The 19,683-nt window shown below is 42.3% G+C and overlaps 2 protein-coding genes across 6 annotated transcripts; both read right to left on the minus strand.

Annotated features, from left to right (window-relative positions):
* Positions 1-10,849: 10,849 nt before the first annotated feature.
* NCU07973 (hypothetical protein) lies at positions 10,850-12,082 on the minus strand (the record flags this gene model as incomplete). The annotated part of the gene is made up of 5 exons (XM_956652.1): positions 10,850-11,033; positions 11,097-11,176; positions 11,430-11,459; positions 11,641-11,680; positions 12,072-12,082. The coding sequence occupies 5 exons, from the start codon at positions 12,080-12,082 to the stop codon at positions 10,850-10,852; spliced, it is 345 nt and encodes a 114-aa protein (XP_961745.1).
* A 3,167-nt stretch (positions 12,083-15,249) lies between these two features.
* stk-57 (serine/threonine protein kinase-57) lies at positions 15,250-19,574 on the minus strand. Of its 5 annotated transcripts, XM_011396039.1 has the most exons (7): positions 19,413-19,574; positions 19,206-19,324; positions 18,370-19,092; positions 18,048-18,307; positions 17,104-17,993; positions 16,678-17,046; positions 15,250-15,763 (listed from the first exon to the last, which is right to left on the minus strand). In XM_011396039.1, exons 3-7 carry the CDS (start codon positions 18,483-18,485, stop codon positions 15,464-15,466), a joined length of 1,935 nt encoding a protein of 644 aa, XP_011394341.1. In that variant the 5' UTR covers positions 18,486-19,092; positions 19,206-19,324; positions 19,413-19,574; the 3' UTR covers positions 15,250-15,463. The 5 variants fall into 5 exon arrangements, with proteins under 5 accessions (XP_011394341.1, XP_011394343.1, XP_011394340.1 ...); XM_011396041.1 differs by having other exon boundaries at positions 18,370-19,324; XM_011396038.1 differs by having other exon boundaries at positions 19,241-19,574.
* Between the last annotated feature and the right edge of the window lie 109 nt (positions 19,575-19,683).

The raw sequence follows: 19,683 nt of genomic DNA on the forward strand, positions 1-19,683 counted from the left end.
TAGAGAATTGGGTATTGAAGTATTAGTAAATTATATATTCAATTTAGTTATTACTATTAAAGGTTTAGAGGTGTAATTATTTCGCTTTACTCTTATTATTGATTTTATACGTAAAGTTCGTTTCGATACCCTACTTTCCTTTATTACAATAGTAGATTAATTAAATAATTTTATTATCCGGGATATTTCTACGTTAAATACTAAAGGTAAGTACTATTTAATTTGTATAACGATAGTAATAAGTATAAATTCCGAAGAGGAAATAAATTAGGAGATTATATCCCCAGCTATTCCTTCCCCTTCGGTAGGCTAGTAGTAGTATAAATATTATTAATTTAATACGGGTACTATTAGTCCTTTTATTACTCCCTATTAGGGTTATAATAGTTTTGGAACTATTAATAGTAGTAGATCGGGTATAAACCGTACTAGTTAAATACTATATCGGAATATATATAGTATTTAAACGTTTGTATATAGTATTTAGATATTTATTTATAGTATTTAGATGCTAATTTAATTGGCGGATAGTATTTTGGAACGCCTACTTAATTAATATAACGATAGGAGTAGGGGTGTAATGAATTACCTTAGGTATTGAGTATAGTAGAATTATTTTAAGCTATTAGGTATAGTAAAATATTAAATAGTTAGAGAAGGATAATAATTCCGGTAGTAAATTGAAAGTATGAAGAGTATAATATAATTAGTTAGATAGTAATAAGATAAGGGGATTTGGTAATTATTTTTCTTAACCCCGGAAGATATTAGGGGATGAATTTACTTTCCTTAGGTTTGTATATATTAGGCTGTATTAAGCCGGATTTGGTTCGGTATAGCCCGATATAGTATAGAGTAGGTATAGATAGTTATAGAAGGATCCGTTTTACTGATGGATTCTTTTTTTCGATTAATTAATTATTATTTACAATTAGAAGTTCTTGCTTAGTGATACTGTTTATTGATACGAGATTTAGGTTGCGATTAATTGTAGTTCCTTAAGACGAATCTGTTACTTAGTAACGAATCCGCTACGCATTAATCCCTTTGACGAATCCGTCACTTACCGGATTCTTCTCTCGAAACGAATCCGTTAGTGATGAATCCATTACTTAGTAGAATAGTGACTACGGTCTCAATTCCCCGTGATACCGTAGCAACCTTATAGAAGCCCCCGAAGCAGTACCTCCTATAGCCTAGGAAGAGAGATATTGAGAGAAGATTTTAAATTTATTATTAAGAATTTCTAAGTAACTAGCGTAGAAAAAGGGACTAATACTCTAATTAGTAATAAAATTAAAACTAATAAAACTAGTAGTAATAGGAGATAATAATATAAGGCCAACCGAACTACGCCCGGCTATTATAATAAATAAACTAATAGAAGGTTAGAACGAAATTAGAGCTTTACTACTTTAAATAATATAAAATATTATTAAAGAAGTAAGTTAATAAATTAAAGAGATTTTAGAGAAAGTAGAAGAAATTTTGAAGATAAAAAGAGTGTATTCCTATATTAAAGGTTTCGAGGAGTATAGTATTAAACTATTAGACTTTGGAAAAATTTTAATAAAAATAAATATTCTTATTAATATTCTACAACTCTTTAATATAGTACTAAAAATTAGAATGGACTTTACGAAGTTTATTATAGCGATTTAAAGAGGGAATAGAAGAAGAAAGCTTTTAAAGAAATAAATCGGAATTTATCTCTTTAAAGCTATTAAGTATAATATTATTAACTTAGAATAGCGGAAGTAGGTAGTAGATATTAGTTTGGACGCAAAGTAATTTAGGAAAATTAATATCGGTTTTATTAAAGGATTAATTTATAAAATAAAGTCCTCCTTTATTTTATTAAATAATGGAACTACTATAGAATATATTAACGTTCTTTTTGTAAGAAAATTGGGATTAGAAATTCGGAAGTTCCTAGAACTATAGAAGGTAGTATTGGCAAACGATTTAATAGATACAATTGATAGTTAGGCGATAGTCGAAGTAAATATTAGTAGGATTATATATATAATAATAATAATAGTATACGGAAGTAAAATATATTACGATTTTATTTTGTCTTAGATATAGCTTTTAAGGGTAAAAGTAATTTAGGATTAGGGAGAGAGAAATATTATATTATATAAATGGGAGGGTATAGTAAAGAGAGTACTATTTTATATAAAGGAGAAGGTTAAAGACTTTATAATATTAGTACTAGGTTAATAAAATAGTTTTAAGGTAGAAGTAAAAAAGAGTAAAATTGTAGATAAAGGTATAATTAAGGATAATGAAGAAATATTAGAAGAAGAGGCCGAGGAAGTAAATAGAGAAATAACGAGAATTTTAGAAGGATTGGAGAGTATTTTTATTTTTTATTTATATTTAGAGAGAGTAGGGGTAGTAAAGAAAGTAGAAGGAGTTCCGACTACGGTTTAATTTTCAATATAAGGAAAAATTATAATTTAATGGACGAGGTTCGAACTAATTAAGCCTTTATTTGTAAAGAGCCGGCCTAAGAGTTGGAATCTTCATTTTTATTAATAGGCGGAATATTCTTAAAAATAGAATATACTACCCTAATATTTATAGAATATATAAAGAATATTCCCTATTACTATAATAATAAAGTAAGGTTCTCTATTACTTTGAAGGTATTTAAAAAGAGAAATATTAATTTAAGGTTAGAAAGAATACTACTATCCCTATTAACTTGAAGTTTTCTTCCGAATAAATCGACGTTAGCGGATATTGAAAGGAAATTAAAAATAATCGAATTATATTTTACAAAAATATTTAACGAGATTAGAACTGGGAGGGATTTAGCTATAATTCCGAAACCCAATTTTAAAGATACTATAACGAATGAGCTATTGGAAGTATCTTCCCCTATTAACTTCGCTATCCGGATAGTTAAATATTAATAATTAAGAAATAAAATAACGATGAAACGATATTAATAAGTATTTGCTAAGAGTATTATAAATATAAATATTTTATAGGCCTTCGACGTTTATAAATAAGATTAAATAAGTATATTGGTTAATAAAGTCCGGATATATATTTTGAATTATAATATTTTATTAATTAGAATTTTTAGAATAGAAGTTTTTAGGCACCCTCAATTTAGGAATAAAAATATTAAACTTCGAATAAAAGACGTAGTTAGGCGGGACGGCCCGTTAGTACTAATTCTAAATAGTAATGAAGAGATAGTTTTATCCGGAATTAAAATTTAAGCCCAATCTTTAGCATCGGAGGTGGAAGTACTGGTTTTAGAGTTATATATAAGGAACTAATAAATTAAGGGAAATATTTTTAAAATTTTAAAATCCTTGTAAAATTGCGTATTTACTATAGAATTTATAGATAATATTAATATTTAATAGAATAGATGTAGTATAATAATTAGAGAATGGGTTAATACTCTAAATAAGGTAGAATTAGTAAAAAGATTTTATTTTTCCTAAAAAGATTGTTTTGCCCTATTATTTGACGATTTAGCCAAAATAGAAATAATTAAATATATAGTTAATCTAATAGAAAATTCCCGATTATAGATTTTTCGATTTATTCGATATTCTAAGGATATAAGGGTATTCGTAGAGAAAATTTTCCTAGTAATAGAAAAAGCAAATATGATTTTCTATAGAGATTTGCTGTATATAGCTAATACTTTATATCCTTTAAAGCCTAATATAAAAACGAAAGGAGAACGATATACTATTTATAATTTCTAATTGGTAAATGCTAATACTATGAAATCGGTATATCTTTACTATAATATGGAGGTAAGTACAGATGATTTACTTATTGGAAGAATAGTAGTAATATTAATAATTAATATAAAGAATGGTTATTAGGTTGTAGGAGTAAGACTAGGATATTAATAGATAATAGGAGTGTAAATATTGTACGGTATATTCTTATATAACTAAATACCCTAAGGAATAAAGAACTTTATAATAATATATGCCTGGATGGGGGATATAGTATTTGGAGCCTATTTACCGAGGATAGTAATTTTAGATAAGAAAATATACGGGGAATATAGTAATCCGGTAAGCGGATTCCGAGAGAATAGTAGAAATAGTTTTAATATAATTTATAATTAAGTAGAATTGAGATTAGGTAAAGTAAGTAACGAAGAGACTTAATGATTGAAGAGAGAAAGTAAAGAGATGTTGTATTTTCTGGCGGAGCTATTAATTCTCGGATATAATACTAATTTAGCGAATATTTTATTTATATATATTAATAATTATTATATTGTTAGTACGGACTTTTAGATACACTTATAGTTTTTATTTGAAAAATACTTTCCTTGAATTACTTTCGGACCAATTCCTTTAGTAAGTAAGAAAATAAAGTTGTTTATAAAGAATGTGGAAACGTTAGGTTTCTATATTCGGGACGGGAAAATTTTGCTAGCGGAGAAATATAAATAAAAGTTCCGTAGATAGGCCAAGAAATAGGAAAGGGATCTTTTAAAAATATAGGAGGAGGTTTAAAAATTAATATATTTTACCCTATTCGTATATAAATATATCCCGGGGCGAATAAATTTAGTACGGGTATTATATAACGCCTTTTATATTCGAATTTTAAAGAAGATAGCGAAAGGGGGAAAGTTAGTATAAAAAGAAGTGGTTAAGAGAGAAAACCCGGAGTAGGGAGAAACGTAAATAATAGTAGTAAGAAAAATTTATAAAGTTATTAAAAATGATATACTAGTTAGTATAGACTACGGTCGTAGAACTTATATTGCAGTTAATATAAGTAGGATGGGAATAGGTGTAGTAATATTTTAAATTAATAATAAGGATTTAGTAAAGGAATATAATAAAAAGAGATATTAGAAGGATATTAAGATTAATATATTTATATTTTAGAATTTAATAAACGTAGAATCCTACTATAGTAACCCGGAGAGGGAAATATTGGTAGTAGTAAAAGCGCTAAAAGAAACTTAATAGATAACTTAGATATTAGAGTTCCCGATATATATCTATACCAATTATACTTTTATTATTAATATTATAAATATAAAATTAATAGTATATTTTAAGGTAGTAAAGTAGATAGATATAGTAATAGAATTTAATATTAACATCTATTACTATCTAAATATTAATAAAATTATTAAAATGGTTAATAGCCTATTACGATTAATACTAAAACTATATAATCCTCCTAAGGTAGACCTAGTGAGAGAGTTTCTAATAAGAGGAATGTTTCTTAAGCTAAGTAATATTGTACTTCCCTTTTCTTTCGGGAAGAAGAATATTATAAATTTAAAATATTCGGAATTAGGAGGCCTAGAGTAGTACAGAGATATTATTAATTAGTTTATTATAAGGGATAAAGGCCTATAATATTGTAAGAAAGCGGATGGAAGGAGAATTAAGAATAGAGTAATTTATTTTTATCTTTTAGAAGGTAAATTATTGAGGTTCAATATCGACGACGCTTTAGCGGAATATATAATTCCTAGGGAACGGGAACAGATTCTATAGAAAATTTATAACGGCTATAGATACTATTTAGCGGAGATTATATTTCGGGAGATCCGGGGAAGATTTTGGTGGCCAACTAGGGCAGCCGATATTATTAATTATTATTGTGCTTGCTAAATCTATTAATAATATTCGAAAAGGAAACTAATAGCTACCTTAAGAGCTATTATAGTTTTCTAACCTATAGTATTATTTGGTATTGACTTTTTAGGCCTAATTTTTCCGAGGGTAAAAGGGGGAGAGGAATATATTCTAGTAGGCGTCGACTACTTCTCCTATTTTATTTTAGTAGTAGTTTTAAAGGAAGCTACGGTGTTAGCGGTAATTAATATATTATTGTATATATAATTCCCGATTTTGGAATAGCTTTAGTAGATTTATATAGATAATGGAAAATATTTTTGGAATAAAGTATTAAAAATTATTTTAATTAATTATAGGATAGAAATATTATTTAGACTAATAATAAACTTTAAATCGATAAGCTTAATAGAGAAATATATAGGATTAATTATTAATTAGTTACGGAAATAGGGGACGTTTTGCGAAGGGAGAAATTTCAAAGTTTAGCCAGTTATATTCCCTTCTATTATAAGTAAATTGAACGTGAGGTTCGTATTAAATATTAATATTATATTTTTTAAGGCTATATTAGAGTTTTAACCGGAGTGTATTGAATTTACTAATAAGATAATTAAATAATACGAAATTTTAGAAGAAGAATTAGTAGAGGATAGGGAATTCTTTAATAGGGTATTTACTTTCGTTAATAAAAGGGAAGAAAATAGAATTAAAGTAGAGGATATATATATATTAAAAGTAGCGAAGAAAGGTAATAAAAAACTACAAAGGTAATTTAAAATAAAAGATTAGGTTTAGGAATAGAACCGGGATAAATCTTATTTAAAATTTAAGCCGGTATAGGTAGGACCGTAGGTTATTATAGAAGTTATAATACTATAAATATATAAAGTAAAATATATTAACAATAAAGGAGTAAGAAGGAAGCTATATATAGATTATATTAAAGAATATTAGGGGTACGTAGAGTAAGTAGGAAAAGATTGCTTATAAAATATGGAGGAGGTGGATATAGTACTATTTAAGGAATTAAAGAAATAGAAGGTTGAAGAGTTGGGGATCGAGGAGGGGGATTTCGTTATATCCGGGAATAGAGGTTAAAGCTATTTAGGTTCAAAATAGCGGGGGTTCTTGGTAGAGGAATTTTACTTCGAAGACGAAGTTATTTTAAGAAGGGATTAGGGGGGTACTAAAACCCACTTCTTGTGTGTTACGTGTGCTAGCTATTCTTAGCCTATTTAAGTTAGCTTGGTGGAGGGGTCTTCGGATCTCTCTTCTCTTCCACTCTTTAGCCTACTTTGAACCAATGAGAAATCATCACTTTTTAAGTCAATAACAATTTCGCTATGGATTTGCGGAACTATCTGTTAGATAGTGGCGGAAGCTGCAGGCAGACCCGGGCTGTCAGACGCCCCAGTGCCTGCCGTGCAACTGCAAAACTGAAGTGTCTGCAGAGTTCAGTTGTATGGAATGTTTGATTGCCTGGCCAGTCAGCCATACACAATACACACACAGTACATACGCGGGCAGTACCTTTAGGCAGGCAGTACCTTTAGGCAGGCAGTACCTTTGGGCAGGCAGTTGTTCCTCTTCATCGCCCCGCTAGCAGGAGGTACACTAACGTGGGAGTCCCATCTCGATTCCTGAACCAGGAAGCGATGGGATTATGCAATTACGCTCGCTCTTTCACTTGCAGCAAATGATGCGCATCTTCCTGCATCCCTCACATATGACGGATCCTTCTCAACTCTCAACCATTCTCAAGCTTCACTTTGATATTTGTTGGATGCTCTCCGGCTGGCCGGGCGTCTAGGTAATTTCACCAGACTCTCCCGTTTTGACAACGAACCGCTTGCAACATGGCCACCCAGTCCACCGAAGCTGTGACTTGCCGTGGCCGCATCCCAACAGGCCTGCTATGGTAGGCTTTAACCAGAAGAACAACGGGTCTGATATCTGCAAGATCGTCGACAGGTGCTCATTTCAGGCCCCGCCCATTTCAGGAGCAGAAAGAAGCAGAAAGCTCCCTGGTGATCCACGTCTGCGATATAGGGTTTCATTATTGGCCGCCTCCCTGCAGTTCCTTCCATTCGAGTGCGATTCGACTCCCACACCATGGGTATATACATACTGCGTACATGGCTTGGAGGAGTTGGTAGGATGCACTCATCACACTGACGGCACAACAAATGGTGGGCCAACAACCTTCTCGTCAGCTGAAGCCATCCCCTCCATTTTCTTCGACGGCCATAACCACGCCCACGCCCACGGTCCCACAGGTGACGGCGTTGTGACGGCGCTAACTACATAAGACGGTCCCAGAAGTTCAGAACCACTCCGGCGGCATGGTAACGGTACCTTGGCAGAGACTAGAAAACCTGATCATCTGGTTCCAGAAGGCCGGATCCCGTTTTGAATCCCGGGCCAAGACAGCCTAGCGGCTCATGAACGACGACGACGACGACGGGCACGGCGACAAGCATGGCCTTATGAAGATCTCCCCGCAAAGCACTCGTCAGTCACGGCTCACAACATCATGCTGGCGAGCCCATGGGCTGCTGGGTGAGACATCAGTCCCGCCTTGATCTCCTCAAGTACACTACATTGCACTAGTGTAGTGTATGCTTGCTTCTAGAGCCCTGGCCGAAGGATCCGCAAACATCAACGGGTTTTTGCCAAGCACACGTTTACAACGTTTTGTTGACGCACCGCGGTCGGAGATCTCGATGGAAGCTCGTCACTGTCGTCAGGAACGGACAGGGCGGGGCAAATTGACATCCTGGACATTTACATCATTTGCAACCACACAAGTTGCTCCCTCGGAGGGGAACTACAGCCGCACGTCATCGGCAACGGCCGATCTGTGACCATTCACTGACAGTGCATGGCAGCGATCCTATAATAATGAAAAAAAAAAAAAAAAAAAAAAAAAAAAAAAAAAAAGAATGAGGAAAACTACGACTAATCGTGCCAGCTTCGAGCCAAAGCGTTGGTACGACTCCAAATATATTCCCGATTAAGCCAGTCATGACCGACTTTCAGCTACGCCAACCACCGTGATTGTTATCTTATGCTCTTCTCGCTTCCATGTAGGACCTCCCCGCATCACAGCAACGCTCTATCAGCTATGGTCCATGAATAGCCATGTTGCGTCCTAAACCTCCAAAGAAACGAAATAAACCCCATCAACCTCCAACTTTACACGGTCAGGCATTATGTCAGGCATGAATGGAGGAGGTTCCATGAGGATGTGCGCGGCATATGTCTCTCGCACAACACAACAATGTCTGTATTCGCACGTGTTCGGGCCGGTCCAAGATGGATTCCGTGAAATGCAAAGCTCACTTCCAATACTCCCTCCTTCTCCAAAACCCAACCATTCAAGTGGCTCGGGCTTGGGAATGGGTTGGCTGTATGCTTATGTCTCGGTTGCCAAATGCAGCATTAGATTCGATGTAGTGTCGGACAAGCCACCAAGTCTAGTGAATGGCCAAGCCCCCCTCTCTCCAGAATTACGATACCAGGTATGTGCAACCCCGTGACTTCCAGAACATGCAGATCAACATAGCCGCATTTTGCAGAGTTCGAAATGTCATCTCCGCGAGAGCTAATGCGAAACAATGATCGCCGCCTACCGTCACTTAGCACACCCGTCTCGTTTCCAATCTAGGGCGTAAGAACTGAATCGTGGTGTGATAGGTACCATGGTAGTGTATTTCTTGTGCTTCCTGGGCCGGTGGCCATTTCCGATATACACAACTTGCCAATAAGAAGAGGCTCGTTAATTTACGAAAGTCCCAAACCAGTGTCAACAATCGACATCAATATGTCCACAATAATACTCCCAGTACCTCTTCAACATGATTTTAAACATAGCATAAGCAGTACATTCGGAGGAATGTAGCGAACTCGATCCGTCAAGGGAGGAGCACTGTACGATACCAAATGGATATCGCTATCTGCGCTATGCCACAACGGTACCTGTCCATAAGTGGACTCACAAGGAAAGTCTCTATCGAAACCTGCTAACATTCGTAGTAGCGTCACAACAAACCGGATGAAATAAACCATGCCTTATATACCGTATACAATAATTCTGTCGGAGATCCCCTACTGAGGTCCCTTGCAACTGTACGACTTCGTCGGTGTTATTAATCGAGGCGACTCTTTCTGTCTGAAGTGTCAAGTAAGGCTTCATCGAGCCTGTTGCGCTACGCACATAACTACGAATGCCTCAAACCGGCGTTTGTATTACCCTACAACGACAACAATAATCGCACATTTTGGCTTGTGGTACAGTCGGAAAGGGCAGCGTCAATTCAACATGTCCGATCTCTACCAAGAACTGGCTCTGAACCAACAGCAGCATGCACGGCAGACATGAGGGAGCTTATGGAAATGCGGTGGAACGTTTGAGGTCGCCGCAAGAGTCTGTCGTGATACACGACATTGCCCCCGAGGGTCGAAGAAACTGGACATATAGACCGAATAACTTCGCAGTTGAAAATGCGAAGATCGGCTGGATGGTCTTCAGAGTCGAGACAGCAAATAGCCCTCTTTGCTGACTTCGGTGCTGTGGCCTTAGGTAAGTGGAAAACCAAGTTGCTGGCGGTTGTCAGTTCGTTGATTCAAGCCTGTCATGAAAACGTCAAACTGATTTGACTTAGCCATCGAGCCGGACGAGCCCAACTTGCTACCCACACTCAGGGAGGAGAAATGAGTGCACAAGAAAGGGGAGTGAATATTCAATTTTTGATTTGTCGACATTTATAGTGGTCTATACTCAACTTGACAGTTTCAAGCTAAACAAATATTCCTCAAAGACAGCACTCTCCTAGGTACTTTTACCGCGTAGAGGTTTACGATAATAGTGTATATTCTCAACGCAAGTCTGAAGGGATACCGGGATAATCCTTGTAGCACAGCACCCATCACGTAGCTACCTGCTCCCAAGCTATACGCCGTTCCGGGGTAATAGTGTGCTGTTGTTACAGCAGTAGCAGCATTTGAAAGCAGAGCTGACAACCGACTTGTGACAAAGTATGCGAATCCGAAATTCGCATACAATACTGACATATGTAGACCTTCCGCTTTTGCGCTCAATCAAGGTATAAACAGTTCCCGTCAGCAGGCGTCGACCTGAATGACGTGCCGGAGGAGAAGTAGCCGGTAACATGGAGTCATTGATCTGCCATCATCTCCCCTAGCAGGCACCCTATTTCCAAGGGTGTCCCGATGTTGTTGTACATGCACATCTACGCACTACATATACACAATTTTGCTATCTGTCTGCCCAACTCGGTTTCTGCCAGATGTACAATACTGACTGCCTGCGCACATGTATCTCCCGAGATCTGGACAACCGTTGGGTCCGCGAACTTCTCAGCTTTGTCGGGCCTATCATCCGCCTTATCAGCCAACTGACTTAAATCCGTAGGTCTGTACAACGCAGTAAGCTCTGTACGGAGGCCGGCTCTGTACTTGTGAGCCCTACGCCCTTACTCCTTTCTAGGAAGAATGGACGACAACACTATTACCCACTTATCGGCCGGGTCCGACGCAGGATGAGACAAAAACCATGTCTATAGGTTAGACGCTAGACGTTGTCTGGTTCTGTGGCTGAGTCATCTTCTCAGTATCACGTTGAGCTAGATGACCAACTTCATCACAGGATGTGAGTGAAGTCTTTGCCACAGTTGCCATTATTGCTCTCCATAAGGGTCTGTATAGGTAGGGAAGTCATTTACGTGTCCCGTACTCTCAGAATAGGTTATAACAGTCACATAACTCTATGAGGATAGCCCTCGCGGAAAGGGGCAAGTTCGTGTCACATACTCTATCTAACAGGAGTCTTTGGTTTTTGACCTGTTCTCAAACACTTTTTTTTATTTTTTTTTTATTTTTTTTTATTTTTGTTCTACCACAGCAAGAATCACTCAATCTTTGACCCATATATGTCTTGATTCAGCCTCATGGAAATCCCACCTCTAATGGGTGACTCGTTCCCCGCAGGAAGGGGCAAGTTTCGGTAGTAAACAGTACATACCCTAGGGTCTTGCCATTGGCCTTGGACCCTTGAAACACGCCTCAAAACCGGGCACGTTTACTGTTGGCACACATTTCATCGTTCATTAACATGAGTTTAATAGTCTGGCTATATACTATAGTGTACCACAGTAAAAGCCGTGTGGCGGCGCCTTATCTCATGGATCTCCAGCTCTGCCTGTCGTCCATCGTAGAATGTAACACCATGTGCCAGCAATGAACTTCTTATGGCTACAATGTTTTGCCCACTCAGGAGTTACAGCTTACGAATATGTAGTATCAGGTATGTCACTTCTCATCATGGGGCATCACACTTAAGGACAAAGCAGACGAATCGCCGCCTCACTTATGCATGTCACATCCGGTCTCACTTTACTGCTATTGAGCATTTCACCAACGTTATAGTTGTCCGCAAGTCGAGTCTACACATACGGACCAGACATTATGTGTACGGCGAACCACATCAACAACGGACAATCAGGCGGATAGGCGGTTGATCACCACAACACCACCACGGAGGATTGCCTGTGGCTGACGATGTTGGTGGTTAACATATATTGAGGCATGGCCAGTGGATGGTTGATTGGCTAATCCTTACCAGCCAACGTCAATTGCATTTTCTTTTTTTAAAAAAAAACAAGGCAGGCAAAAGAAAAAACAAAAAAGAAGCCCGCAGAGCTCATCATCAACGTTCTAGTATGGTCCGTCCGATTTACAAAAGGATAGACATCTAGGTCACTCATTCATGGTTGCGTTAACAGAAACACCAAAACCCGGCTTTATAGCTTGTTTCACCCGGACAGCGTGATCGTACAAGCACCACATTACCAGCAATGGCAAGGCGAATACATAATCCCGTAGTGTGCTGCTGTGCACAGGAAACACAATCAAACTCAGGACTGGATGAAAGAACACGCGCTACTAGAGAATCGAGTGCGCTCAGATTGGGTCTATTGCTGCGACCAACCACAGACTCCTCTTCCCACTAAGAAACATTCCGCTCAATAATATGGTGATGAGCCAGCTTTGTACACCACTCGATCTCCAAGACTTGGATATGCTGGGATGACGACGAGGATCTACCGTAAGTAACACTTGATATGGCGGGGGCTCGCACTAGACCGTAACTCCGTGCTCATGAACTCGCCTAGCCACTCGCCGCTTTCCATGGTGAATGTTACCAACCAAGCACGACATCTCGCAAAGTAAAGAGGATGGAGAGGACGGGTATCTATTCCGGGAAAACAAACCCCGAACACACATCTACCTGGGTAGCTAACCAACCTGGATCACCGAGACCAACACAGCGTCAAACACACCATTGCTTCGAACCAAAACTCGGGTCAAAGCCAAACCACGGATATCCCACACGAGACACCGAAAGAAGGTCTGGCGCTTGTTTCTGTTTGACGATAGATAGACATACGTCAAGACATAGACATACATCCTTGGATATATGAATCGGACCTGGGCCATTGCTCCAGCACTACTTCCTCATTCACCAAGAATTTCATACATACCTAGCGAGCCGAACCGACAGACACACACCGATATCCGAAACAGGAAGCGCTCAACAGAAGAGAGTAGGGCAACACTTGAAGTTCTACGAAGAGCGTACAAGTGCTACGGAGAATAGATTGAGATGTGTTAGTCGTACAGTATGGTCTCAGTGCAGTTGGTTGGCTGGTCAGTAGATGGAAGGAGTGATGTTGCACATTACAAGTTAATGAGTGGGTGAGTGAGTGAGTGAACACTGAAGCGGGTAAGTGACCAATACCTAAACACGGGCCCCGATTCCAACAGGGGTCAATATAGCAACTGGAAGTGAAGCGAGCAAGTGAAGTGGCGCGCCCGTCTTCTAAGATGTCTGGGGCGGGTCACTACATTTTGCTTGGACCACAGGAGAGACATAAAATACGTAGCAAGGGCGGCTGGCCGCTGGTCCGGTAGCCTCAGCCGGGGCGCGCGCAACTCACCATGCTTTCCAGGCTGGCTCAGTGAGTGAGTGAGTGAATGAGGCGTGAGACAACGGGAAGCATTTTAACTGTACACATTCGAAGTTGCGATTGACCACGTTTGTTTGGTGTGTGTGCAAGTTTTAAGTCAAACCCCAGAGAGATGTGATGAAACGTCCACTTCAGGGTCTCTACTAGGTTAGAAGGGCAAGAAAAGAGCTGTATCAGATCCAGGTCATCCGTTTGGCGAAATATTGGCAAATCTATGACCATGTTTCAACAGATGTGGAAACGTACAGCAGAACATGAAAGGGAGGGAAGGAAGGACGACACGGTGAAGGGGTGGGGAGGTGAACGAGCAACCTCTCGAAGAAGTTTTCCCCGGTTGGATTTTTGGTGTGAGGCGCGCCTTCCTTGAAAATCTTCACGGATGAATGATATCTCATTGCGCACTTCGTACCTTCCACGAGGACTCGTAAAATCTGTATCAGGTCCTCGCAAGGTTGGAGGTTACTTCATCATCGCCAGACCGCGAAGGCCAACCGGTTCCAGCTGGAGAGTGACTAACAAAAATCCAGTCCATTTCAGTCGCTATGACAGTGATCATGCATTTTGCCGTCCAAGTTCGGCGATCGCAGATGCTGTCTTCCGTGCTTCGACTGTGAAATCAACCTCACTCATCCTTCCCACGCTGCTTTGACAACAGAGAGATCAAGATCACCAACAGCCAACGCCAGATGAGCCTCAATGTCATCAAGTTGGCAACAAACAGAAGTCCATACACCACCATGTACAATAGCCTTGATGACTTTCAAGGCTCCTTAATTCCAAATCGACTCCCGTCTCTCTCAGAGAATCGGGGTTGGCTTCTCTCAACCATGTCAAAGATGACCAACGGAACCAGTCGTTGTGGTACTAGTCTAGCCAGCCAGCTACGCAACCGTCAATGCAGAAAGCAAAGTTACTAAAGTGTAGATACCTGAACCAGTCAATACATGATTAGTCAACCAACGCCAACAACACTACCTATCAACGAGGCACATGATCCACCACTACCGCCCTTCACTCCTTCGTCCTCCACTCCTGCTCAAATATCCTTGCTGTGCTTGCTTATGTTCTCATCAGTCGGCTTGTTGGTGTTGGTCCTAATCTCGTGTGAGTTACGAACCTACGCAATGTTGGAAATATTTGGCCCGACTATGTGATAACTCTATTGACCTGTCATTTTTTCGCACCCGCTTGCTCTCGGCTTCCCGCAGATCCAAATAGGCACTAACAAGACAAGTTGGAAGAAACGAAACCGAGTGGATGTGTGATGTGACCAGACGTCCATCGGGATACACTCTATGCGGCTTCCCGGCAAGGCGAGCGAGATGCTGCTGCTGCCGCTGCTGCATGGTGGGAAGCGGCAAGGGGGATTTGGAAAGAAATTCAAACAAATGTATGGACGGAATACGCAACGAGATGCCAAAGCATAGCACACAGTATGGCATGGCACAGCAAATATGTGCCTGATACATACCGAGTGGGCAAAGGCAGAACCTACAGACAACGACAACGCTGTTGGACTGTATGAAAGATTCAGTTTGGGTTGATGAGCGGAACAGGTCGCATAGAAAAAGTGGTTATGAATGCAGTTAAGCCGTCAATTAACGCTTGTCACCTGCCGCTGATGGCTTTTTTGATTCACCTCATTGTAACAGCTCTATGAAATTCCCCTATCGTACTTGGCGCACACTAAAGTATCTATGCTAAGCCATGCCTCACAGCATGAGCATCGCTATATACAAAATAAATATGTAAATGATGTAGTATACCGGCACACTACTCGTTGCCAGCTGCCCGTATGCCTCACAATCCGCCTACTACCTAAGCTCTAGCATGACCTGCCGTGCGCTGCGCATGCGCATGAGCGTGGCCATGTGAGAAGTGACTTGAGGCCGACGGACCTGCCGCTGTTGCCGCCACCGCCTGCCCGAAGAAGGGATGCTTGAGGGCCTCCAATGGCGTGATTCTCTTGTCCGGATTGAGCGCCAGGCAGCGTTCGAGGAGATCGATAAAGTGGTTGAGCTCCTTGGTTTCCGCATCACTCATGCCGCTGGAGGCGGCCACGAGACGAGCCCGCAAATCGCGGGTCGGCTTAACAGTGGCCAGGGTCTTGACAGTGGTCTATACAAAAAGGAGCAGTAAGTTAGTTTGATTCCCAATTCGGGTAGGTATATTTGGCAAATATTATTGGAAGAAGAAAGGAAGCGAAAGGGCAAGTGTGGTTGCGGAGTGAAGGGATGGAGAGAGCGTGTTGCAGAAGCAAAGAGTAACAGGCGTCTCCCGCGTCCCGCCGTCACAAAAAAACGACAACGGGAAGGACTGCATGCTCTCCAGTTGGGATAGGGGAAGAAACGCCACGATGCCCCGGGGGTATGCGGCTGCGGTGACATTGCCAAGCGGTCAATGTGCAGGCGAGGCACAGCACGACGCTCACTGGGGATGTCATCAAATCTTCTCTGTCTGTCCCTTCTCTTATGCACGTCGGAAGATTGCTAGGCAGACCACGCGGGATGTCCACATCGGATCTAGGATGCAAGCCGCCTGGCCTCATCATCCTCTCACATCAGATCCTCATCATGCCAGAAGACCGGACCAACAAGTGCGGGAGAGGATGAGGTGATACTCGGACGACACCGCAGATGGGAATGGGAGACATCATGCAGGGCCGCACACAAGCGCCGTCCCACTCAACCGGCCTCCGCGTCCAAAGCACCTCCCTCTCCTCTCCATGAATAAATGAGTAAATTTTTTCTTTGCAAAAATGAAAGAAAAAAAAAAAAAAAAAGGGGGGGGGGGGGGGGGGGGGGGGGTTGAAGGGAATGGGCTAGAAAGGCCAACCTGACGCCAGGGGCATCTCTAGTCAGACACCATCTTCCGTACACCCCTCCTCCATAAACAGAATAAAACACGCAAAACTCGGAGGGTGACGATCGGGGAATATCTCATGGATTGATTGCAATGTGATTGCCTCGCACATGCAAAACGGAAGCGCTCGGGGAAATGAAAACAGACAAAAAGGATAGAAAACAACGTACCTTTCCAAGGACCTTGTCCCGCTCGACACTGAGGAAGTTGCCCATGTCGTCCCAGTGCATGCCCCATAATTCACCACGGCGGTACAACTTAGCGTTCAGTCTGCCACGAATCTCCATGATGGTCTTCAACATCTGGTTGTTGCTGTCACCCGTAAATAGAATCTTGCCCGTGTACAGCTCATATAAGGTGCAGCCAATGGACCACATGTCTACGGAGTAGTCATATGGTATGCCTAGGATGACTTCTGGCGCGCGGTAGAATCGACTGACGAGATACGGTGTCACCTCCGTCGAGGCCGTGGCCGCGTCAGACCGGTCGATCGCCGTACCCAGGTCACAAATCTTCAAAAGATTGCGTGCCTCATTTACCTACATCGGAAAAAATTAGCATCGTGTCTCCATCACAGTGTGTCTGAGGAGACCTACCAAGATATTGTCAGGCTTCAGGTCAGCATGGATAATGCTGCACTTGCGCATATGGGCAAGAGCGAGGAAGATCTGGTAAGCGTAAACGCGTGTGGCACGCAAGTTGATGCCAACGTTGTTTCCGAACTTCTTCAGCACCTCGCGGAGGTTCATGCTCAAATTTTCGAAAACCATGCATAGATGACCCTTATACTCAAAGGACCGCTCAAACTTGACGATATGCTTCTTGTCCTCAGGATCAGCTTCGTTCAGCTTCTGTAGGATGGCAATTTCAGTGAAACCGCCCTTCCGCAAAGCGTCGTTGTTACGCATGATCTTGATGGCAACTGTCTGCTGCGTCGTGAGGTCCAAGGCGCGGGCGACTCCCGAGAACATTCCACGACCAAGAGCCGTCGACAACTGGTATCGTCCATCCAACAGCTCGCCGGGCCTAATCTTGTAGTAACCGTCTTTATCGTCACCTTCGAGCTTACCGCCGCCGACATTAGCCTGGCCATCGTTTCCAGCTTTCTTCGAAGCTGCAGGTGCCACAAGCTTCTCTTCGTCGAAATCGTCTGCGAACATGTCAAAGTCGTCGTCGTCGTCGTCTCCTCCTTTCTCAGGCTGCTTTTCCTCATCATTTTGCTCTTCTTTGGCAACATCTGCCAGAGCAGGATGTTTAGCTTCTCCATGCAAGCCAACATGTCCGTGACGCAGCTCGTCACGGCGCTCGTCTTCCTTCATATCAGCGGTAGGATCATAATCAGCGGCAGAGGGACCATCAACTTCCACTTTATCGTTTCCATTGGCTCTCGCAAGATCTTGCTCTGCCAGGAAGAAGTTGAACGCAGAAGGAGACATGGTGTCCGGCACCTGGGCGGGCGACTGGGTAGGCGACATGGTAACATTCCCTAAGGATAATCAGCGGATGGAGTGGACAGGTAAAAGAAAGACTATAGACTTACTCGACTTGGGACTGCTGGGCTCTGTCTTCTGGGGAGCGGGGGTATTGAAACGGCTCGACGAGGGGGTGGGCGATGGCTTATCACCTTGTAATGACTGGACACTGGGGCTTGCCGCACCTAAACCGCGCTGAAGAGCTGCCTGCCTGGCGCGTCTCCGCCGCTCGATCTCGGCCTGGACACGAGCTTCCTCGTCCATCGCCTCAGACGGGTCCCAGTCCATGTCGGGTTCGGGCTCTTTGGATGCCTCCTGTTGAGATGGACTGTAAGGAATATTAGCAAAATATTCTCGACCCGTAGCGCATATAATGACCGAATAACCTACCCGTCCTGTGCGATAGCTAGTTCCTTGACACCTCGTTCAACCGGAACACCCTGACCAGATTTAGCATCTTCCTTGGTAGAATAAGCAGCCGCCGTGTGAGTATTTCCTTTAGACATTTCTTGCCCACGCCTGTCATCCTTGCCATCTTGGTAGGTTCCTTCTGGCTGAAACGTAACGACACGACCCCTGTTGTCACGCCGTCCTCTGTTATTGTTGTCGCGGCGACCACCCCTTGGAGATCTGCTTCTGTTATTGCGAGGCCTCTTGGCATAATATGAATCGTAGTCGCGCTCGCGGTCGTAATCTAGTAGCTCGCGGTCACGGCCACGGTCATCTACACGGTCGGCGGACGGACGAGTGGGCGGAGGGGCGTCCCTGGATGAGCCGTACCGGTTGCGGGCCGAAGATGACCAGTCGTCATTATAATTAATCGAGCCGCGCGAGGGCGGACGATCTAGGTCGCGGTACCGGCTACTACCTCTATCGTCGTCGTAGTGAACGCGGAAGTGTCGGGGATCGCGACGGTCCCGGTCTCGGTCTCGGTCATGGCGATCATCATCGCGCGGACGCTTGAAGCCCCTGGGCGAACGCGGAGGGGGAGGCGAGCGTGGCGACCTGCTGTGACGACTGAAGGAGCCTTGGCGGGCGTGTCCGACTCTGGGTGACTGACGATGGTCAGGGAGCTTGGAGGGTTCGGGAGTGCGCTCGAGTCTAGCTCTTGGTCTGCCGGTCCGGTCAATATCACCGTTCAACTTAGAGTGAGGCAGGGGAGTTGCCTCTGCGATTTCCCCTTCATCCGAGCTAACATCGGGAAATGCCATTGTGTGCAAACCGACCGCTTGAATGTGAATGTCCGACGTGAAGAACTAACGCGAAAATAGCCCGTCTGGTTGTGCCAGCTTTGCCAAGGTTGAAAACCCGAGAGAACTGAACAAGGAAGTGGTTCCGCTGCTGGCTGTTTTGGGGGAATGGGCAGATGGGAGAAAGCGTCAGCTTCGTGATCGATAAGCAATGATTTCGTGAGACGGAGAGCAGAGCCCAACCAGTTTAGCTTTTCAACTTCGTCAGTTCTACCGCCGAAAGTGGTAGCGTTGAAGATGGATTTAGCAGTTTGTTGTACGAGAGTTGGTTGGAGTGGCCTGACTAAAGGCCAAGACGGCGCTGGATGGAGATTTTGGACCCCGGCATCAGGGCTGCAGCCTGGCAGTGGACGATAGAGGTAATGACGGAACGATGCTGCACCGGAAGTCAGTCGCGCTTCAGGGGTCACACAAAGCCTCACTTACCGCATGCTGCACTAACAGCAGATCCCAT

This window comes from Neurospora crassa, linkage group IV (assembly GCF_000182925.2).
Source record: "Neurospora crassa OR74A linkage group IV, whole genome shotgun sequence".
NCBI classification, from domain to species: Eukaryota; Fungi; Ascomycota; class Sordariomycetes; order Sordariales; family Sordariaceae; genus Neurospora; species Neurospora crassa.